At 39.4% G+C, this 24,357-nt stretch overlaps 2 protein-coding genes and 1 pseudogene across 2 annotated transcripts in view; 1 reads left to right on the top strand and 2 right to left on the bottom strand.

Moving 5' to 3' along the window:
* The window catches only part of LOC135084788 (WD repeat-containing protein 7-like), a 149,378-nt gene that overhangs the window by 100,764 nt on the left and 24,257 nt on the right, over positions 1-24,357 (bottom strand). Inside the window, exons 18-21 of the mRNA XM_063979525.1 lie at positions 24,038-24,132; positions 22,033-22,117; positions 17,426-17,494; positions 16,464-16,553 (exon numbers count right to left, since the gene is read on the bottom strand). Coding sequence (XP_063835595.1) covers positions 16,464-16,553; positions 17,426-17,494; positions 22,033-22,117; positions 24,038-24,132 — 339 coding nt within the window. The remainder of the gene's footprint in view (positions 1-16,463; positions 16,554-17,425; positions 17,495-22,032; positions 22,118-24,037; positions 24,133-24,357) is intronic.
* On the top strand, positions 719-9,596 carry LOC135084976 (cuticle protein 1-like). Its single transcript, XM_063979737.1, has 4 exons — positions 719-829; positions 6,433-6,630; positions 8,533-8,671; positions 9,109-9,596. Exons 1-4 carry the CDS (start codon positions 818-820, stop codon positions 9,225-9,227), a joined length of 468 nt encoding a protein of 155 aa, XP_063835807.1. The 5' UTR covers positions 719-817; the 3' UTR covers positions 9,228-9,596.
* Positions 9,698-9,867, bottom strand: LOC135085090 (U2 spliceosomal RNA; annotated as a pseudogene).

Here is a 24,357-nt window from a genome sequence, read left to right as displayed (position 1 = left end):
CCCTCTGCCCCATCTAGGAGACATAGGACCATAAGTAAGTCAAGTCATTATTCATTATGTGCCTATAATGCCTAATGAATAAGCTAAATTTATCAAAACTGTTATAACCCTCTCTTAAATAATGTAATCTAACACAAAACGGACAGGACGTAACAAATCGCTGTATGTAACTACTAGTTGATTGAAAAAAAAATAGAACGATAATAACCGATTAAAAACCGAAAACCGGTTTTTTTTTCTTGGAAACCGAAAAAAAAATCGGTTTTTGATAAACTTTCGGTTTTGCATACCCTAAACGTGACAAATGATTTAGATTTAAGACCCTGATCGATTCGTTATCGTTACGTTTTCGAAACAGCAAAAGTGGGCAGGTATATCGAATCGATCGAATAAAATTTTGTTACTTTTTATAACCCAGTACCTATATTCGTAAATACTATTTGCTATATCTTCGCACGTACAGTTATGTTGTTTAACGTATGAATAAAATCATCAGGTCATTTATTCTCCACTGCAAGAGCACGACCCTCTCCAATTCAACATAGGCAATTCCATTTGTCTACACTCCCAAAAAACCATCAATTTACCTATCCGCAGTCAAAATCCATCTTAAAATACCACAAATATTCAATCTTAATCTAGTTAAAAAAGAGGTCTAAAAAGCCACCCCTCACTTTCCTTGGCGACGCGGAAGACTCGCAAGGAGAGCCTCTACGCGATCACACCTCTATGGTCTATCCAATCCTTCCAGTATAAAAGAGGTAACGCAACCAACAACAGCATTCAGTAGCTATCGAGCAGTCAAACGAAGTGCACGATGAGATTTCTGGTACGAAACCTTTTTTGTATTTTGTGACAACAAAACGCAAGTGAGAAAAAGAAAAAATCTCCAGCGGTTTTTGAGCTGTCAAAATTTGCGCGCCGAAATAGCGCACCGCGCTTTTCACTGTCAAAGTTCAATTTCAAATGAAATTAGAAGCGTGATCAAAGAGTTCCTCACAGTGTTATTAAAACCTTTTTTTGTTATTTTACTCAACAAAGTTTTCGAGCTGTCAAAATTTGCGCGCCAAAGATAAGCGTCCCGCGCTTTTAACTGTCAAAGTTGAATTTAGAATTAATATAAATTAGAGACGTGATTAAAGAGTTTTTACAGTGTTATTAAACCGTTTTGGATATTAAAAAAAGGTTCAAGACTGTTTTTAATTATTGGTTCAAGTGTCTTGATATAATAAACAAGAATGTCAACACCCAGTAAAAGTCAACGAGTTAAATAAACTAACCAAGGGAGACTTGTCCATAATTACCTTAAAAGTCAAAATAATCATTGCATTTTGTTGTCACCGCTTCACATTTTACAATAAACTGTATTTCGCTTAATTTTCATATATGGAAAATAATGTCACTTTAAGTTAGTAACATAAACTTTATGTATGCTGATTTTTCAATCGTCAGATATCTTTTAACTGAAGAATGAACTTGTCATTTTAATATAACTAATAATGTGCCAAACTGATTGTTTAGTTAAAAGTTATAAACGATTGAAAAAGCAGTCATTCGTCGTTTGATATTTAATAATGATCCAATTTAGGTCTTAAATCTTGTTAGATGTACAGTCACGAGCACAATTTGTTACCAAATATCTATATTGCAAAATGACACCTAGCTGTGCAGGTTCTATTCATTGTATTTTTATTTATTTAAGTCTTAATATCCCACGACAAGAATAAAGCATCCAAATATTTGACACTGTTCCAATTCCAACTATAACTCTTTGTGTTAGACTTCAAAATCGATTAGATCAAAGCAGTACTTAAAATCAATGCCAATCTGTCAACCGATCAATCACATGTCAAACAAGGCACAGAAGGCGTGGCATCATGTTTGTAGGTGCGAATACCTTCATACATTTATGCATTGATGTTAAATAACATTGTTCGCACAACAATAACAGTCATGACACATTTAATTGAAGGGCCTGTGAAGAAATATAAATGACAAAGGTGACTGCGTTTCTTCCGCCACTTCTTCTCAGCACCAACCCATATGTTGTCCCGAAGTGGTGGTAGGGCAAGCTATATTTGGGACGTGTATAAGTGCCCTGGAAAGGGCCTACGTACTGAATAAACTGTTTGTATTTGAATAAAACTTCGTAGATTAAATAATGATAATCAACATTGTATTTGCCTTTGTTGTTAATGGTTATAAGTTTTCTAAAATGTTAGTCTACATAGTTTCAACACTGTATTGTTTTCCTTGTAAAATAAAAATAAAATAAAAAATAAATTTGCACATGTCATAAAAAAACTTATAACGTAAAAACTATTCTAAATTCAAAATTGGTCGTGGCTTAAAAACAAAACCCCGAAGCTGTAACGCATTTAAAAAGAACCCTAAAGATGTACACAATTTATTCCTTTGCCGGAAAAAAAACTATCACTGCAACGTGCGTACGCGTTACATAACCAGATAAAAACATAAACAAATCATTTCTACAACAGAAATTCGTTCTTATCACGAATAAAATAAAGCTCACAACCGGATTTCTCAATCAAAAATTTCAACCATTTTTTAAGAGCTACTAAAATGACCGTTCCAAAAATAGATTTGAGACATAATGTCAACTTTATAACAATGCAATAAGACCCATTGTGCTCTATATTAGGTCTGAAGTTCGAAGGTCTGCCATATACGGTCAGGTTTCGCGATGCGTTTTGAATATTAACACTGGGTCAAGGCTGCATGTCTTCTACACTAATATTTATAAAGAGGAAAGATTTGATTGTTTGTTTGTATTAAATCCAAAACTGCTGGACCGATTTGAAAAATTCTTTCACCATTAGAATCCTTAATTTCTGATGATAGCTACGAAGTTTTTCAAGAAAATTATTGTAAATATATGGGGTACTACGTTCGTTTGCCTCTATTATTACCAAGGCTAATATTGAATTGGCAGACAGGCATTTAGTCACGTCTAAAGAACAATACGAGTAATTTATTCTAACTAATTAGCTAGCCAAGCAACCGTATAAGAAATGTAAAGAAAAGTGACAAATAGGTATTTTGTAAACTTAACGATGTTCGCTCTAAAATAGTTTTAATGGTTTGAAGTCTGTGTGAAGTGTGACGAAATACAATATGAATAACAAAGGTTCCAATATTGAGCCCTGAAGGACCCCCATAAGTAAAAGTAGGTTGTGAAATATATATTATAATTTTGTGTTGTCTATTAGTACAGTACAATATATTATATTCCATCGTTCCACGGTCATGGTCTACAGCCTTCATTCAAATTGTCAACATGTGAAAACATTTTTTTACAATACTTTAAACTTTTTGCAATGCAACCTTCAAAAGGTAGACGCCTATTCTAATTGATTTACAATAAAAAATGAACCTGATACGTTTTTTGTCACTGACATATTAAATATTGAATCGAATACAAGTTGTCAAGTCATGATTGTAATCTTATGATGACAAACACTACTTCCGTTCCGGTTTAATATAACAAATAACTTTGATTTCATTATCAAATGCCTATGCTAAAACTATTTACAAAAAATTAAATTTTTCATCATCATCATCAGTTAATTTGGTCTCCACTACAGGAGCACGACCCACTCTGATTTACCAGAGGCAAATGGAGGATTTTTCCTACACTCCTCACGCTAGCCAGACGGGTTGGAGAGTCCCAAAATATTACTTCCAATTATTTTTTTCTACTACTGTTTTAAATTTCAAATAGACCGTGGTAACGTTAATAAATGTTAATAAATTAGTAGCTGTCGTAACGCTATCGAAAAAAATTGAAGCGATCAAAAAAAGCGATATAATCGATGCTAGCGTTTTTTGGAATATTAGGGTTTCGGGATTAAATACTTACGACTGATAAAATATTTTCGTAAATACCTAGTTATTGTAAAAAATCAGATGACCTTTTTACTATTCAGACATGAAAGATTTTATGAAAGAATACAATTATTGTAGAGAATTAGTTGGCACTAGTGCACGTAAAACAAACAATATTTTTGGGAAGAAATTGTTAAAATACTTTTCTTTCTTTCTTTTTTTTTGCTCAATAGGGTGTTCAGTTTACCAATGAGTGCTTTTAGATACACCATAACTTTTTTTCTCAATGGGGTTTTTTGGTCAATCTGTCAACTAAACAACAATCACTTATTGCCAGTGGAATCTCTGATCTAGTCAGTTATTTAAAAATCCTACAGAACCCAAAAACTGCACCGACTATGCATTATGCAAACACGTCAAATTAAAATTTGTAATTAGTAATAGAACACTGCAGACGGCTAAAACACCTACATTATATGGTCTACCGAACAGTGTAAGGAAGCAACGCAACAATGTATATTTCATACATACATTTGCCTTGTGGAATGCAAATCTATTAATGAAGGAACTGACTCTAGTGTTACACATTTTGTTTAACGATAATAACAGAGATAACGTTATTTAATAATATATTGTTAGATTCGAGGCTTGTCTACTTTTCAAAATATTTTTTAAATATCAATTGTATAGTCTCAAGTTATGCCAAAATTATACATTGTAGATTAGACTGTTCCCGCCTCTCATTGCCACCGCTGCAACTCCTGTGTAGCCAGGATCTACAGCTTGACCGCCAATAAAAACCCAAACAGTTAAGATAGATTACTGATAAGTAATTTTTTAACCCTTAACCTATAGACTATGAGCTGGTAAACGCCAGACCTACGTCATTTTATAAAAGCTCTTAGTCTACTACTAGCGCTTCGAGACAAGCATTTGGCAAATGCTGAGAAGAGCTGCAAGCTCGCCCACCAAAATCTGCTACGCCTACAAAAATTTTAAAGAAGTAACAATATTAGATACACTATTGACTCAGCAGCAGTTTTTTAAATCAGCACAAATTGTTGTAGTTAGGTAATAAAAGTTAAATAAGTGTTGTAGCTAAAAATGGACAAATATTTGATAATAGCCCCAAATTAAAAACAATTTTGTAGACATTACATCAAATACCAAACTAACTACACTGAGGGCAATTGTATTTTTTACAGGCCGTATTATCCAGCTTATCCGTCCATGATATTTCGTCGCAAGCATTAGGCAATATCTAATACTAGGGCCTGTATTGTACAACCACACTGAAGTAACTTTATTTTAGACTAGCTGAGCCCGCGACTTCGTACGCGTGAAAAAAGTTTGAATAATACTTCCGTTTTTGCAACATTTTTTAGCTGTAGGGTGATGTAATATAGGCTAAAGCCTTCCTTGATAAATGAGCTATCACTGAAAGAATTTAGTAGTTCCTGAGATTAGCGCGTTCAAGCAAAGAAACAAACTCTTCAGCTTTAAAATATTGGTATAGTATAGATTACCAATTTCGTAGTAGTTGAGTTCTCATCTACTGTGTCAGAGGTTGCAGGTTTGATTCCCGTAATATACAACAAAAATATTCAATCAATAATATGTGTTCTATACATTGGATTTAACTTTATTAAACAAATCAAACCTAATTACATTCAAATGTATGCAAATAATTATACGGTAATTAGGTAGATCCAATTATCTAATTACCATAAACTATAAAAAACGTTTACTTCAGTTGATTTGCATTCACATACTTGCACAATCATTTACTTACTTGTAGTACACATTATTTACGAGTACTACGTGCAATTAAATTAATGCAAACGTTTACGACTTTCTATTCATTAGCCTTTTTAAACGGTCTTTAATTATTATTATGTGTCAAGCATATTCTTGATGAAGATTTGTGACCAATAAATAACCATTCTATTGACGTAACAATGCTATTCTTATTTCGACAACGTTTAATGACAGGATAGCTAGACAAATATCATAAATAATAACAAAAGAAGGTCAAAATATTTCGACGACAAAACCCATCGCGTTTTAAATTACACACAACGTCATCTATCATCAGTACGTCGAACTGCTAAGCACTGCTTTTTAGCACAACCTGATGAAACGCCTGATGGAAAGTGTTGATCAGGCCAAAGGTGAAAGTCAGCAAGTCCTGATAAGTCATTTATTTACAGACACTTTTCTTGTCTACCTGAACTCCTCAACCAAATACAGTCTTTGTCTAATGCCCGTTTTCACCATCAATCCTTAATTTTTAAGTGACCCCTATGGTAACACATAACAGGAATTTTGTTTCATAGGGGTCACTTAAAAATTAGGGGTTGATGGTGAAAACGGGCAAGAGTATCGCTTTCGACACTTCCTAGGATTATCAACCAACTCTTGATTCAACCTAATGCCGTTGGACAAAAGCATCCCCCAAGGATATCCACAACGACCGGTCCCCTAACCTTCACCAGATCGTCAGTCCACCGCGTGGGATGCCTGCCTAATAGCTTTTGTCGGTCTACCTGAACTCCTCAATCAACTAAATCCTCTTTTTTCCCACAGATCGCTTTCGCCGCCATCCTCGGCTACGCCTCCGCGAGCGTCATCGCGCCCTTGGTCTACGGCATCAACCACGGCGATGCCCAGGCCGCGGCCATTGACGCGAGTGTCGCCGCTCAGGACCACGCGCGCGCCGCTGTGGAAGGACAAGCGCGCGCCGCCGAGGCTGCCGTGCAGTACAACACTGAGGCAGTGAGACAGGTCAGTTCCTCTTCTTCGAGCTCATGACCACCGAAAGGCAAAGCCCAGTTCGGCGCCTTATGGCTACCGAAAGCCATGCTCAATCCAGCCTAGTTCAACACTGAGGCAGTGAGACAGGTCAGTTCCTCTTCTTCCTCACCCATTAGACTAAAGAGAACTGCTTCTGAACCCAGTCCAATCCAGTTCAACAATGAGACAGGTAAGGGCTCTTTCCCAAGTCAATCCAGTTTTTCGGAATCCAGTAATGCAGGATCCCAGATCCTTGATCCTAAACGAGATCCTGCAAAAACAAAAAACGGGTTGTCTACGTGGGCAAGAGACTTAAGGCAGTGAAACAGAACTTCTTTTGCACCCATAGCATATTCACTTGGTCTACAGACCAGGCTCAGTCTAAGGCACTAAGACGGGACAAGAGTGGTCCTCTTTCCCTTTTCCATCCCTGTACTTTTCCTTGGTCTCCTCCACCCTTGGCTTGATCGCGCCTCTGTCCGGCATCAACCACGGCGATGCGCAGGCCGCAGCCATCGACGCGAGTGTCGCCGCTCAGGACCACGCGCGCGCCGCTGTGGAAGGACAAGCGCGCGCTGCTGAGGCTGCCGTGCAGTACAACACTGAGGCAGTGAGACAGGTACGGTCTACTTCCACGGGTAATTCCTAGAGAGGACTTCTTCTGGATCCTTATAGGAATTTCTACTTCCACGCGCGTTTGGTGAAGGCTCATTCCAATCCAGATCAACATTCAGGCAGTGAGACAGGTCAGTTCCTCTTCTTCGAGGTCATGGCCACCGAAAGGCAAAGCCCAGTTCGGCGCCTTATGGCTACCGAAAGCCATGCTCAATCCAGCCTAGTTCAACACAGAGGCAGTGAGACAGGTCAGTTCCTCTTCTTCCTCACCCATTAGACTAAAGAGAACTGCTTCTGGACCCATTCCAATCCAGTTCAACAATGAGACAGGTAAGGGCTCTTTCCCAAGTCAATCCAGTTTTTCGGAATCCAGTAATGCAGGATCCCAGATCCTTGATCCTAAACGAGATCCTGCAAAAACAAGGTTGTCTACGTGGGAAAGAGACTTAAGGCAGTGAAACAGAACTTCTTTTGCACCCATAGCATCTTCCATTGTCACTTCTTCAATTGGTTTCCAGACCAGGCTCAGTCTAAGGCACTAAGACGGGACAAGAGTGGTCCTCTTTCCCTTTTCCATCCCTGTACTTCTCCTTGGTCTCCTCCACCCTTGGCTTGATCGCGCTTCTGTCCGGCATCAACCACGGCGATGCCCAGGCCGCGGCCATCGACGCGAGCGTCGCTGCGCAGGACCACGCGCGCGCCGCTGTGGAAGGACAAGCGCGCGCCGCCGAGGCTGCTGTGCAGTACAACACTGAGGCAGTGAGACAGGTCAGTTCCTCAAGCTTATGGCTACTGTAAGCCAGGCCCAGTCCAGCTCAGTTCAACACTGAGGTAGTGAGACAGGTTAGAGCTACTTCTACAGTCCTATGGCTACTGAAATCCAGGCTCAGTTCAGCCCAGATCAACACGGCCCAACAAGGCCCCTTCGCACGGCAATGCAGTCACTGAGGATTGAGGGCCTTTTCTCACTGCAATCCAGTATTGCGAGATCCAGTAATGTAGGTTCCCTGATCCTAAAGGGAATCCTGCCAAAAACGGATATTCCCACCATCTCTTTCTGGAGCTACTGTGTAGCCAGGATTGATCGATCTTGTGGAAAGTTAAACTGTCATTTGACCAGCATCGAAATTAATCAGAAAAACATAGGAGTTCGCAGTTAATGATTCAACTTCCACCTAGTGCAAACTCTCACTACCACTTTTGCTAATGTCCTTTAATCATTGCAGTCGGTACTAAGGATTTGCCAACATGGTATTCATCAACGCCTTTCTTCCCCAGGTTGCCGAGGCCAGCCGTGACATCAACGAGAACGCTTACTGGAACGGAGTGGCTCACTCCCAGAACGTTGTCGCCGCCGCCCAATCCCAAGCCGCCGCCATCGATGGTGCTGCCCACGCTGCCCGTGCCGCCCACCTCGGTAAGTGCTGATCAAGCTACCTTGGATGGGTGACCCGAATTTAACAGCCCTTTTAGTACTCTATATGAAACTTGCTCAATGGCTAAAAGTATCCAGCTTGACTTAATGGATCTGCTGCATTCACTTGAAACGTTTCAGTCTGTAATTTTAAAAGCATATTTTGCATTTCCTTGATTGGTAATCGGTAGTCGTATCAATCGTGAGTTTCCACTATCAGAGAAACTCTTGTTGTCTTGTTGAAAGAGTTCTCTCTAACGATATCTTTTGGCATGCTTTAAATAGAACCCAAAAGCATCTTTCTCTCTCTCTGTTTAGTTCCTATTATGCAGTGTCACAGACGCTTACTGAAGACCATAAACCTCTCTCCTTACAACCCACGCGATAGAATCATAAAAAAAAACCGCAGTAAGTAAAACTTTTGCCTCTTTTGCCTCCAGGAGTTGCTGGTATCGCCCCCTACGCCGCCGCCCCCTACGTCGCCGCCGCTCCCTACGTCGCCGCCGCCCCCTACGGTCTTGGTCTCGGCGTCCACGGCCTTGGCTACCGCGCTTGGTAAACGGACAACGACCGCCGTTATTAATAACCGTTAATTAACATACCGTTAATACCGGTATTTTGAAAATAACGTTACGTTATTTTGATATATCGATATTTTTAACGAGTTATTAATAATGGCAATACCTTGTCGGTTAGTGGCACACTAGCTGGCGATGTGAAGAGTGCGTGTGGTGGCAACATTGATAATTGAATTCAATGAGCAGTGTTGCCAACATAACGCGTAGTATTACCAACCTCAACGTCAAACGGAAGGAAGCTTGCTCAATAAAAAATAAACACAAAGGTCTCAATATGTAACTCTCTTTGTAAATATCTACAAATGTCATGCCATCACTGCCAAAGTGTAAATAAAAACAAGTTATACAAATTACGTGATTTTATTAGTAAAATATACTCTTTATAATGTCCTAATCCTTATCCTACCTAAAAAACTATGAAATCTAAATATACAGGTCCACTCTACAAGGCGAGGGCTAACAAAACGGATTGATTCTACTGCTGTTTAATTACTACACACCCCAAGAGAATAAAGTTCAAGGTTTCCATTAAAAAAAATAACAACATTTTCGTACAAATTGTACATACATTCATTAAGTACACACTACACTTTGATCTTAGCCAAAAGGCCGAGAAGCGATCATTCATTTAGTAGGTATCCCTATACCAAGCGATCAATACTATTTTGAGAATTCAGATATTGGTTCTGTAGAGAAATAATAGATTTTATAGACCTAGGCCGGTTTTCTATTAATCCAAATCAACTGTAAAATTTCAATCATTTTTCGATCAAATATCCACAATTTTCGATTCGTTTACACTTTCTTGTATAAACTTTGAAAACCGTAGATATTTTGACCAAAAACAAATTGTAATTCGACAGTTGACAGACGAAATTGGATTAGGATTTATTAAAGAAAACCGGTACTAAAGTATAGTCAAATGCATTGATATCAGATCCATATAAATTGGATTTTATTCATAATAACTAATACTTATACTAAATCGTTAAACAAGCCGGTAAACATAGTAATTCAGCTAAATTAACCCAAGATTAACTAGTAATTTATATCTAATAACAACTTGTTATAATAAACAGTAATTTTGATATCCGGCACGATTTAATCTGATTTTAGTCACATTTTCTCGCTAATGAAATGTCAGTATAGAATCTAGATTCTAGATATAGATGGTTATAGGGGTAGCACTTAACTCATTCAGTGCCATGGACCTATAAAAAAAGGCGGACGGAACTCGCGCTACAACAAAACTGTGACGCAAAATTTTGGCGTTTGTCTATTGTGTGAGTGAATTTAGGGATGCCATGTTAGCCAAAACATTTTACCCATTTATTTTAAGAAAAACATAGATCGGCAGATGTTACTTGGAAATGTAGACAGAATTATTCCGTGCCATTTTAAAAGGATGAAAGGTGAATGCGTTGAGGTAGGCGCGAAATTTTCAATGTTCAAATTTTCTTACATTGTTTGCAAGTCAGTGTGTCAGGGTATGTACATAATGTTGATCAAAAATGATTCACGCAGTTACAAATTACGAATCTTGTGTACATTATAATCATAATCTTATGCATCATCAATATATTATTATTATCTCTGAAAGATTTTTTTTAACATACAACCTGACACTGACTTGCAATCAATGTAGGAAAATTTTGATTTTGCAGTTCCACATTTTTGGGAAGGATCAAATTTGCCTATGAAAATATATCCCATTAAAACACAATTATTATGATAAATTATTTTATTTCCATAGTATGCGTAATAAATAACTAAAAAGTCCTAAAATTATTATTAATTTCCCTTATTTCGGGTAATTTTCCCACGTAAATAACTGAGAACACTGGTCTTTGACGTATTATTTTTTCGAGTGAATGACGTTTGATTTCAATTAATTTCAATATTTTAATATCGGGAAATAAGTGATTGGATTATTATTTTGCCTGTGAAATGTGATTCCTTAATTTTTGTTTGTTCGAACAGAACGGTTTTTACACAATTTCATCACACAAGACATGTCGTATTCGTGTTGTTTTTTCGCTGCTTAAATGTGTCAACTGTGTGAAGTTTGCACTCGAAGTGGTGTATCAGGGTGTGAATGTGTGCGTGCCGGCCTGTACGTACAGGCAAGCTGGTGTATCCTGATGTCACAGTATTTTGTTGATGAGAATCCGTCCGACTTTTTTATAGGTCCATGTTCAGTGCCTGAGGTACGGCAGCGGCTCAAGAGGGGTGACATTGACACATTATGACGTGACAGACCATAAAAACTCATAAAACTCATTAATTTCTGCAAATAGGCTTTAAAAAAGCACTTTTACACGTCTCAGTATTAACCCTACCACTGCTTCAGGACAATAAATGGGCCAGTGCTGAGAAGAAGCAGCGCAAGAAACTCAGTCACTATTGTCAGCCTCTTTTTCAAAAGTTTACAGACTTTAAGATATCATCATCATCAACAGCCCTTTACAGTCCACAGCTGGACTATGAGCCTCCTCCACTATAGTAGAGGGTTTTGCCATAATCCCCACGCTTGGCAGGCGGGTTGGAGATCGCAGTTTAAAAGATTGATGTTTGTCAGAGAGCGCTGCTGCCCGTTCTCTGTTTGATGTGTAGTCCCTAAGTCGCCTCTTACGACACCCGCGGGAAGAGTAGGGGTTGGTGACAAATGTATTCTACTCTGCCGTCACCACACGGCCGCTTTAAGATATACATAGTTATAAATATTTATGCGAGCTAGGCAGTTACGCATTCCAAAAATTTAAAAATCATAAGGAGATCTGAAGTCTCGCTGACGTTTGATGTCACAAATACACCCTCCCACGCCGCTCCCATACCTCGGCCACTAACTGTGGTAAGCACTAAATAGATATTTCGCTGATGAATGCCAAAAAGCCCTATTCAGAAATCAAAAATATTTATTCAAGTACGCAGCAACTGCACTCAGGAGGATTTGATGAGTGCTACTGACAACGCCACTCTTGTGGCGGAGTTTTGGGCTGACACTGTGTAGGTTTGTTGTCGACACAAAAAGAAGAAGATGTACGCAGCAACTTTCTTCGTACCTACTTGTTAAGATTCATTTCTAAAACATAGATTTATCGTCATCATCATCGGGTCATTTAGTCTCCACTGCAGGAGCACGACCCTCTAATTTACCAGAGGCAAATGGAGGATTTGACCAATACAATCGACAGATATGGCTGGCTGCCATTTTTACTACGAGGCTATTCCCACCGCTACAACTCTTGTGTAGCCAGGACCTACAGCTTGCCCTTATTGGCGTTTGAAAGAGCTCGTGAAGCACTTTCGGAATCAGTAATCAGTTTTTCGATATTTTGTATAGTTAAACGGGACTATTCCCACCTCTCGTTCCCGCTGCAACTCCTGTGTAGCCAGGATCTACAGCTTGACCGCCATAAAAACCCAACCAATGAATGTCAAGTTTGTCCCGGGGGAAAGTTAAACTGTCATTGGACCCGCAACGAAATTTTGTAGTTAGAAATAACCGAGTGAGATCACTTATCGTTTCCACCCTGTATGACAGCAGATGCCTGCCTTCACATTACAAAACGCTTGCGCGGTACTGTTGCGCTTCTGCGCTTCTGAAGGCGGTCTAATAAGTGCGATATAGCAACAAAAATATGTGTTATATTTGTATCAATATGACACAGTTATTTTTGTATCAATGGAGCTTTTATATAACTATTTAAAGTTGGCACGCGGAACTCTAAAAGCACTTAGAGCTAACATACCAGCTTAACAAAGCTGTTATCGCGTTTAAAATTCCGTAGCTCGCTTGGTACAGTCAGCGTCGAATAGTTCGTGTCCCAAAGTAGCCAAAAAGTTTGCAACACGTCTTTGTTACAATTGGAATAAGGTTGTGTTAAATTGCCAACTTTTTGGCCACTTTGGGTGTCAACAACTATTTGACGTTGACATAAATAAAATACAGAAAAAAGTCTATCAGATTAAAATATGAAACTAAAATCACCATCAGGTCATTTAGTCTCCACTGCAGGAGCACGACCCTCTATAATTTACCAGAAGCAAATGGAGGATTTGGCCTGCACTCCCCACGCTGCCCAGACGGGTAAGGGTAATTGTCAATTAGTAAATTATGACATTCACGGAAAGAGAGGGCGTGAATCGGCGTGATCCTATTTCACTCAACTGGAACCAGACGGGGTGTAACCCAAAATCATAGAGAGGGATAGAGAAAATTCTCTGTCAATATCTGTGTTCACGAATTCTTATGGACAAGCTTTCATCAATGAAATGAAAATCCGCAATTGGGATTTTTAAGTCTAACCAATCTATATCTATACTAAAATTATAAATGCGAAAGTAACTCTGTAGGGCTGTCAGTGTGTCTGTCTGTCTGTCTGTCTTGCTTTCACGCCTAAACCATTGAACCGATTTTGATGAAATTTGGCATAGAGATAGTTTGAGTCTCGGGAAAGGACATAGGATAGTTTTTATCCCGGTTTTTGAAACAGGGATGCGCGCGATAAAGTTTTTCTGTGACAGACAAAATTCCACGCGGGCGGAAAGCTAGTCCAATATAAAAATATAGACCCAAAATATTAAAGTCACAGTACCTAACTTGACATTTTATTAAAAGAAACTTGTAAGCTTTTGCGCATTACTTTGTTTTAAGAAACCATTTAAGTACAGGGTGTTATTTAACAAGACTGTACAAACCACAGACAAAGGAAAACGAATGATCTAGAAAATTTCAAAACGGGTCCAGCCCTGCGACCGGTGTGACAAGGTATAGTGACCTTTAGCAGATGGTAATAAGAGTTAATTACAAATGGCAGGCGCGGACCGTTGAAATCTAGCCTGCCTTGGTGAGGGCGTAGGCTTTCTTGCGTATCGGACACACTGCTGAGAAGTTCGGCCAGCAACGAGATTAATTTTGTTAATTTATTATAAGAGTAATTTATTTGTATCCTCTTTGTTGTAAGTTATGATTATGATTCAAATAAATTACTCGCTGAAAATCAGTTTCGAGACATACCCTTACAATTAGAAGAAGAAAGCATCAGCAGCTATGGGGTAGAAAAGTGGTCGAAAACGGTGCCAAAAAAATGTACACTATCTAAAATCGTACACCGCAAGGTAAAAACCTAAATGGAATGAAGGAAAAATCAGATGGTGAGTGCAGTAATACATTTTTTTTTCTGCAGCTACATATACAAAATTATTTCTAGGGTGGAACTATGAAAGTATAATGTTTGTTCTGTCGACTGCAACAGCAAAAACTTAAAAATAAATATGTAAAGTTCCAAATCCGATAACGCACACTCATTTTTTTCCCGAGCATGCTAACGAACATGCTCGCCATCCTTCCCAGCAGTATTCTCTCAAAATATCAATCGCACAAAAGAATTCACGAATGTTGATCGCCTTGGGCAAGCAAATGTATAATAACTAATTACGCTACATATAATAAGTGTTGTTTGTTATTTCGATCTTAATGCTCCACTTCCGCGGTTGGGTACGGTCGTTGATTGATAAATCGTAGGTGTGCTTACGATTTTAATATAATACAAAATAGGGATGTTTCCTGGGTAAAAAAGCAAGAGTTTGAATTAGTCCGTCGGTTAACTTATCAAAAAATACTCCACACGTATTTTTCACTTTGTGAAACTAATGAAAATTAAAAGAAATTTAAAGCGCGCCAAAGTTGAAAGAAGATGCCCATGACGTCAAGGCGTGCTTTAAAGTGTTACACTTTGTGACACGCGGAACTTCAACGCATCATAACTTCGTAATTACTTGTAAAATAGATGTGTCCAATATATATTTTTTGATAATGTAATTGACGGACAAAAAATATTTTTTAGCCTTTTGTTAAGGTTCGTTCCCATCACGTTTTTTGCAGGATCCCGTTAAGTAGTATTATACGGGTTTAAAAACTAAACATTCACACGAGCGTCCCGTTTGCAGTGTCCCGCAAAAAACTGACACGTTTCATTTTGGGGGCACCAAAAAGAGCAGCAAAAAAAGCTATTTTTAGCAATTTTTTTTGGCACATAAAAAATATTTTCCGCTAATTTAAGACCTGTAAAATATCTCTTACCCCCTTATTAATAAAAAGTTACACCTAGGATGAACTCTGGATTAAAATGACATTTCCATACTAAATGACAATTTAAGCCAGAGTTCAACTAGGGTGTAACTTTTATTAATAAGGGGGTTAAAGTACATAAGTGCATAAAACCATAGGTAATTATAAAACTGGACTAATCTATTTTAGCTAAGACCGCGTATTTCGATACAACATTAAATTGCAATCGACTGACTTCGAAATTAATTTATACAATTATAGTCACTTATCGGTGATAGTGGTCAAACAATGAACAAGGTAAACGGGCACACCCTGTAGTTTGTGGCTAGTTTAGCAAGACGGTAATAGACTGTATGATACAGGGCGTTAATTAGAACATTCCGGTAAAAACTGGGCTATATTAGTTATATGCTGGTACAATATTGTATATGTATATAGGGTGTAAACTGGACCATTGTGTTTAAAACAGGGCAAATATTTAATACCACTAAAATTAAACAAGTAAAACATCGTGTAACATTTCATAAGATATTTCGTATAACGTTCTGTATAACCCGATCGAAACGTAAAGTTAGTTTTTTCTATGGTTAAGTGTATCACGTTGAAGTAATTTCATACATTTCCTGATGTCAAAAAGTCTTTTGAGTGTTGAGGCTAAACAATAATAAAAATTGCAACATGAATGTCACCGTACTTTCCAAACCATAAGGTATTTATAAATCATTAATATCCCCCTTTTAAGGGGCTTTCATATTATACTCGTTCCCCCACAAAGGAAGAGTTTGGGAACCGCTGTAAAAGCACTTACCTTCCTCCATATTGTGGACAGACAACTCCACTCACTACTGATAATGTTTTTATGAAGCTCTCACGTGCACACATTGTTGAAAAGAAAATAAATCGTCGTTCTTTTTATTATTAATTTAAGAAATCAACTTTTTAATGCAATAAGCTTAAAATTTATGTCACTTCAACGACGAAACAAAGTTTGACAACCACTTATCACATCAATCACTTCCTAATCATAAAACTTTTTCTAAAGAGGCTCTCATAATAATCTCCTTACACTACTTCCATAGAAAAAAATTAGGATGTAAAATCACAATCGTAGAAAAAGTTTGACAACCGCTGTAAAATCACTTACCTTTCTCTGACGCCCCTTTCAGTTGTTCAGCCTTCGCTTGTAACTTCACCTGCATGTTCTCAGCGCCTTCCTTCATCTTGGCCAGGATACCTGCATGGAAAATATACCTTATTACGCTGGCCAAAGGATTAAAGCGCTCTACGTAGCGATATAACAAACATATTTGAAGAAGGATATCTTTATAAGGGGTTATTTCAACTTTGAAAGTTTGTTTTTTCGAATCTGTCTCATAATCTCAGATCCCATCCACACTATAGTCAAGTTGGAACAAAAATGCCTATGACGGCTATGTCTTAAAATTGTTTTCACCTTGGTTCGGGTATATTCCCACCTCTGGTTCCCACCGCTGCAACTCCTGTGTAGCCAGGATCTACAGCTTGACCGCCAATAACCCAACCAGTGAAGATCAAGTTTGTCCCGGGGGAAAGTTAAACTGTCATTGGACCCGCAACGAAATTAATCAGAAGAACAAAGGAGTTCGAAGTTAAGGTTCGACTTCCCTCCATTGCAAAGCGGATTTTATACATAGGTAAAATTAGAAAATTTTACTAGATAAAAGTCTACAAAGCGTCTTGAATCGTTTTTCTTATTTTTTGATCCAGAACTCCAGAATATCGCAATCACTTCTAGGAGCGAAATAGTTACGTAAACGGATCGAATCCTCTTAATAAAAAGTGGTCGGCGGACTAAAATATGCCTAAGCAATTAACTAACCTGAGTATCTGGGAATCGAACCCGGAACTTCCCTTAGATTAAAACCACTAGGCTAGTCTAAAAGCTAAATAAAAGTGCCGTGATCTACGATCAATAGGGCTACTCTGTTTAATAAACGGAGTTCTTTTCTATCCGTCACTGTCATTCATACTGACATCTAACTTAGCGTGAAAGGGACAGATATATCCTAAACTTCAAATAATAATATAAAGAGTAGCCCCTTTGACACACCAATGTAAAATACAAACCATGTTTGTCCTTCTCTTTCAACAGGCGTTCCATATCGCCAGCCTTGTCTTTCACTCGTCCGAAGAAATCTATCCGTTAGCATGCGTGATAAAAAGAAGTCATATATCATCACCATCATCAGGTCATTCAGTCTCCACTGCAGGAGCACGACCCTCTAATGTACCAGAGGCAAATGGAGGATTTGTCCTACACTCCCCACGCTGGCCAGACGGGTTGGGGAGGCCAGATGTACGCATAATTCAATCAAGCTAAGCAATGTTGAATCTTATGCAGTTGTATTAGATGCTGTTTTGCAACAACAATATGTAGTTCAATGTACTGTGGTACAGTCAGTTTCAGATAGTGACACCCAAAGTGGCCAAAAAGTTGACAGCACAACCTTATTCCAATGAGGGCTATCGTTTTTATACTTAACAGTTGGCACCCCTGGCGATTGACAGGACCTTACTCTACAGTGGCGCCATCTTGATGAGTGCAAATGCGATAGTCCTCCTACCACTTTAGCACTCATCAGATGGTACCACTGTTTTCGCTACTAGCAAGTAACAGGACCTTACTCTACAGTGGCGCCATCTTGATGAGTGCAAATGCGATAGTCCTCCTACCACTTTAGCACTCATCAGTTGGTGCCACTGTCTTCGCTACTAGCAAGTAACAGGACCTTACTCTACAGTGGCGCTAACTGGTGAGCGCTAAAACGATAGCCCTCATTGTAACAAAGACGTGTTGCGAACTTTTTGGCTACTTTGGGTGTCACGAACTATTTGACGCTGACTGTATTAAACTTATTAGTGTAAGCGTCAAACCAGTCAAAAACACATTGTCAGCACTTAATAATAGTCAATACTAAACACTATCACATTTACGGGACTATTCCCACCTCTCGTTCCCACCACTGCAACTCCTGTGTAGCCAGGATCTACAGCTTGACCGCCACAAAAACCCAACCAAAGAAGGTCAAGTTTGTCCCGGGGGAAAGTTAAACTGTCATTGGACCCGCAACGAAATTAATCTACCTAGATTAAGTTATGCTATCGCATTAGGTTTTAAGTACCCGTTAAGATAGTGATAATGTGTGTGGAAATAAATAAAATAAAATAAAAAATAAAAAAATCAGAAGAAAATAGGAGGAGTTCGAAATTAAGGTTCGACTTCCCTCCATTGCAAAGAAACACTTTCACATTGTAAATACAAAAATCGGGACTATTCCCACTGCAACTCTTGTGTAGCCAGGATCTACATCTGCCAATAAAAACCAACCAGTGAAGGTCAAGTTTGTTTGTATTGTCACAATTATTTATGCAAAAGTCTGTCTGTATTTATTACACTTAGACTGAGTTGCACGATCTTACTTTAACTTTGACAAATGTCAAAAATCTGGCAAACTCCATACAAAAAGCACCGGTTTAATTGTTATTGTTACGGTTAAAATAAGTTGGTGCAACTCAGTCTAGCGTTTAACCAGAGTAAATACAAATAAGTAGGTCATCTTGGCGCGCTCACATACAAACCGCGCTCGGTGCGTTTCTATGAAGATGACCTACTCATTTGTATTTACTCTGGTTTAACTGAGTCAGTGCTTGAGGTATGGCAGCGGTAGGGGAGGGTGATTTTGTGACGTCAAACGTCAGCGAGACTTCAGATCTCCTTCAAGTGTGCATGCTCTGTCACGTCATAATATGTCTATACAGGGTGGAATTTTGTAATGCCACCTGGAGGGAAAGTACCCTTAATACTGTAGGTAGAAAATGTTACTCAAAGAAAACATTCCTTTATTTTTGAAAAGAAAGAGAACTGCATTCAAAGATTTTCGAATAAAATTCGACAATTTACCACCATACCATACAATAATTACAATAATTTAAGATTTCATGGTTTATCAAGTTTGTTTGAGAGATTTCATCCTTATATTTAACCCTAACGATAGATGCTATAAAAATACAGGGTGTAATTTTTACATATTTTAGTGGGTTCGATTCCCGGGAGTAGCAAGCAAATTTTTGGAAATCTTTGAATGCAGTTCTATATCTTTTCAAAAATAAAGGAATGTTTTCTTTGAGTACAATTTTCTATCAACAGTATTTAGAGTACTTTCCCTTCAGATGGCATTACAAAATTCCACCCTGTATAACCCCTACCGTGCCGCTGCCATACCTCAGGCGCTGATTGAGTTAATCGCAAAACCTATATCATTTTATCAGAAGCGATAGAACTGGACTTAAATCTATAAATTCACACATCAGTTAGTCAAAATCTCTCACAAACTGTCATAGACAAAACACACGCGTTTCAAAACGGTTAAGCTCTCTTGCTTTGAGGTAAGCGTGAACTCTGCAACTCTATGACCTACTATGGAATTGTCTATGGTCTACGGGGCAGCAGGACAGCTGCGGCGTTCCTTCGACTTCTGGTTTCAATGGCGAATCTATTAATAACGATTTTATTTGAAAAATGTTAATAATTATGAATAAAAATAATTATTAAAATTTTATAATTTTTATGATATTGATTGAAGATATCCCGGACGTCAGCCTGTACGAGATTAGAATGGCTCTCAAACAGCTGAAAAACAACAAGGCACCGGGTGATGATGGAATCACGGCTGAACTTCTGAAAGCAGGCGGAACGCCGGTACTAAAGGCTCTTCAGAGGCTGTTCGATTCCGTCATACTTGAGGGAAAAACGCCTACGGCATGGCACAGAAGTGTGGTGATACTTTTTTTCAAAAAAGGCGACAAAACCTTGTTGAAAAATTATAGACCCATCTCACTTCTGAGCCATGTCTACAAGCTGTTTTCGAGAGTCATCACGAATCGTCTCGCACGCAGGCTCGACGACTTCCAGCCTCCCAAACAAGCCGGTTTCCGAAAAGGCTTTAGTACCATAGACCACATACATACGCTACGGCAGATTATACAGAAGACCGAGGAGTATAATCAGCCACTTTGTCTGGCGTTTGTGGACTATGAAAAAGCCTTCGACTCGATCGAGACCTGGGCAGTGCTACAGTCTCTCCAACGGTGCCAAATTGACTATAGATACATCGAAGCGCTGAAGGGCTTGTACGAAAACGCCACAATGTCGGTCCGCCTCCAGGATCAGAACTCAAAACCTATCCAGTTGCAGCGAGGGGTGAGACAGGGAGATGTCATATCTCCGAAACTGTTCACCACCGCCCTGGAAGATGTTTTCAAGCTTCTGGACTGGAGCGGATTCGGCATAAATATCAACGGCGAGTATATCACCCACCTTCGTTTCGCGGACGATATCGTAGTCATGGCTGAGACCGTGGAGGACCTAAACACAATGCTCGATGACCTCAGTAGAGCCTCTCAACAAGTGGGTCTTAAAATGAACATGGACAAGACAAAAATTATGTCAAATGCCCGTGTTGTACCCACTCCTCTGAAGGTTGGAGACACTACACTCGAAGTTGTTGACAATTATGTATACCTGGGACAAACAGTCCAGTTAGGTAGGTCCAACTTCGAGAAAGAGGTTAATCGTCGAATCCAACTCGGCTGGGCAGCGTTCGGGAAGCTTCGCGAAATTCTCACGTCCGAAATACCGCAGTGTCTCAAGTCAAAAGTATTTGACCAGTGTGTGTTGCCAGTGATGGTGTATGGCTCTGAGACGTGGTCGCTTACTATGGGCCTCATAAGAAGGCTCAAGGTCACCCAAAGAGCGATGGAGCGTGCTATGCTCGGAGTTTCCCTGCGTGATCGAATCAGAAATGAGGAGATCCGTAGGAGAACCAGAGTGACTGACATAGCCCGCAGAATCGCTAAAATCAAGTGGCAGTGGGCGGGGCACATAGCTCGAAGAGCTGATGGCCGCTGGGGCAGAAAAGTTCTTGAGTGGCGACCACGAGCTGGAAGACGTAGCGTGGGCAGGCCTCCCACTAGGTGGACCGACGATCTGGTGAAGGTCGCGGGAAGTACCTGGATGCAAGCGGCGCAGGACCGGTCTTTGTGGAAATCCTTGGGGGAGGCCTTTGTCCAGCAGTGGACGTCTTTCGGCTGAAACGAACGAACGAACGAACGATGATATTGATTATGTTAATCTGCTGGCCTGTTTATGATTGCATTTAAAGTCGTATTTTATTCATTATTTTATTAGTAATCTGTATTTTAAAGCAACCGTTACCACTGAAAGAATTGCGTCGTTTGGCACGTAGATAAAGTCCGATCGGCAGCAGATAGAATTTCGTCCAATGACCCCAAGATACCCATCCTTATCACTCGCATGTTAGTGTGCGAGCGAGAAAACAATATAATTACACGCGAGTGAGAAGGATAGGTAGCTTGGGGTCATTGGACGAAATTCTATCTGCTCGGCGACCGGACTTTAGTTACATATTATGACGTAGGCATCAGTTAGGAAAATATTTTCCCAAATTCAACCCCTTAGAGGATGAAAGGGGTCCAAATTTTAACGCGAGTGGAGCCGCGACCAAAAGCTAGTATTCTTTAATAGCCAAAGACTTTAAAGTAGTAATTATTATTAATAAATTAACTTTCATGACGTCACAATAGTGTGCAATGCGTAAGACCAGCCGTGAATTCTTATAAAATTATTATGTTGGTAATATTGTGTTGGTACTAACCGGATATCCGTTTGGTCGCGTCCGGACTGGCGCTCTGCGTCAGTGCTGCCACCCTTATGTACTCGCTCGTGATTAGACCGGCAGCCTGCAGAAATTCATTTATTAGAACATCATCATCATCAGAGAGCCTAGTGTGAATTTACATCAAACGCGCGTCAAAAATGACATTATGACATTGTATGACGGATTGTACAGCGCCCCTAGCGGAAAACGTTCAAAAATTAAAATGTTCATACATTTTTTATTGATGTAAACTCACACTCAGCCCACAGGCAGGCCTGGCTCACTCCGCGCGGTACATCCGATAATTACCTACAGCGAAGCGCCCCGCCGGCGGGTATTATATCAGTCGAGTGTCACGCGCGCGCTCGTCAAGACGCTGGCGTGCGTTGTAGTATGATTATAATTCTATGATCGAAGTATTATTTAAAAATGGACATAAAGAGAAAGAAATATTGTGCGGCGTTCGGGTGTTTAAATTCGAAAAGTAATCTACCGGATTTATCTTTTTTTTTCGCTTCCCAAAGATGCTGAAAGGTATGTTGGCCATGTAGGTAATCAATAATTCTTAGGATAGTATAGGAACCTAACCTACTATGACTACTGCTCAGAATGCGTTCGTTCGTTTCAGCCAAATGACGTCCACTGCTGGACAAAGGCCTCTCCCAAGGTTTACCATAATTAATGCATACTTACCTACATACATAGGTCATTACAAACAAGTAGATTAATTATTTTTTCACTAGACAGCAACCCTAATAGCGTAAGAAGAGTTCAGAGGCACGCGATAGAAAGAGACAAAACTTGTAGGTGAATAAAATTGTAGGTACGTAGTGCTGTGCGAGCTGAATTCCACTGTATCGCGTCGTAGCAAGACTCGCATTTATTTAAATCATCTTGCGGAGTAATCCTTCTGTACCTGTACTATTACTTATTCTGTGCCACAGGTCATTTACGCCCGTATTCACAAACGATGCTTGCTTAAGTGAAGCATCAAATCGAACGCACAGCGTTAAATATTGCTCTGTGATTGGTTCGTGTGTGACCCTGTGAGTCCTCGCGCACTGTGAGACCTCATAGTAATGTTTGTGAATACGGGCATTAGTCTCCAATGCAGGAGCACGACCCTCTCTTAATTTGACAGAGGCACACACTCCACGCTGGCGTAAATTCAAATCAATCTAAGGTCCAATTTAATAAATATTTAGGAGAAAATTAAGGGTGTTTCATCAATCGCACACATAAACAAGATCAGCTGAACTTTGTTCAAAAGCTGTCATTGTATACATAGTTTGCTGTTATAATAGAAAATATAGATGTCCAACAATGAACCGTTCCAGCTATGATATTGTCAGGAAGGCGCTACTATCTATACCGGATTATTAGTTCCGATTTTTGTTTATGATATTTACAGGAGGGCGCTACTATCAATACTGGATTGTTAGTTTCAGATTTTTGCCACTTGACGTTTCAGAATCGTTGGACTTTAATAGCTGTCATTCCCATGACAATCAAAATCAAAATCAAAATCAAAAATATTTATTCAGTTTAGACCACAAGTGGCACTTATGAACGTCAATAGAAAATAATAAAAAAAGAAAAGGTAGCCCTTATGGGGCACTTTACATGTCTCCTTATCTTTTGGGCCCTACCAGCGCTTCGAGACAAACAACAGAACAACAGAACACAATGGAACAGTCATCTGTCATTAGTTGTCAAAACAAAAAAATAATAATTTGAAATATCCCTGCTAAAACTATGGAATAACTGAGTCAGTGCCTTAGTAATGGAAGCGGCTCGGGAGGATGTTTTTGTGACGGTCAAACGTCAGCGACACTTCATTTGTTTGCTCTGTCACGTCATAATGTCAATGTCACTTCTCCCGTGCCGCTTCCATACCTCAGTACCTGAGGGGACGTATGGGAGTGACAGTACGTACAGACATACAGTGACAGACGTACAGTGACGTAGACAGACGTTTAGGAGTGGACTGAATTATAAATACCTCTAAGCTGGCCGGACTCATGGCAGAATACTCCTCGCTGAGGAGTTCCACAATCAGACCCTCGATGTCGAAGAATAGGATGTGACTCTCAGGATCTGCCAAATAAAATAGTAGTTTAAAGGATGAAGCCACGTCACGCTGTTTGCATGACCTACTAAGATTGGATGGGATTTGGACAGTAGTTTTTTTTTGTGTGACAGGAGGCAAACGAGCAGACGGCTCACCAGATGGTAAGTGATGGTAAATGGAAATAAAAAGTTCAAATTGTTCATTATTTAGAATTTAAGACAATGCAGATGGTTTAAAATAATGTGGCAACT

This window comes from Ostrinia nubilalis, chromosome 27 (genome assembly GCF_963855985.1).
Source record: "Ostrinia nubilalis chromosome 27, ilOstNubi1.1, whole genome shotgun sequence".
NCBI lineage: Eukaryota > Metazoa > Arthropoda > Insecta > Lepidoptera > Crambidae > Ostrinia > Ostrinia nubilalis.
This window is presented reverse-complemented; position numbering and strand designations above follow the sequence as displayed.

What these genes read in the sequence shown, in the direction of transcription:
- LOC135084976 (XM_063979737.1), top strand. An exon ending in ACACTGAGGCAGTGAGACAG is followed by an intron (nt 6,631 to 8,532) that starts GTCAGTTCCTCT and finishes TTTCTTCCCCAG; the next exon opens with GTTGCCGAGGCCAGCCGTGA. An exon ending in TGCCCGTGCCGCCCACCTCG is followed by an intron (nt 8,672 to 9,108) that starts GTAAGTGCTGAT and finishes TTTTGCCTCCAG; the next exon opens with GAGTTGCTGGTATCGCCCCC.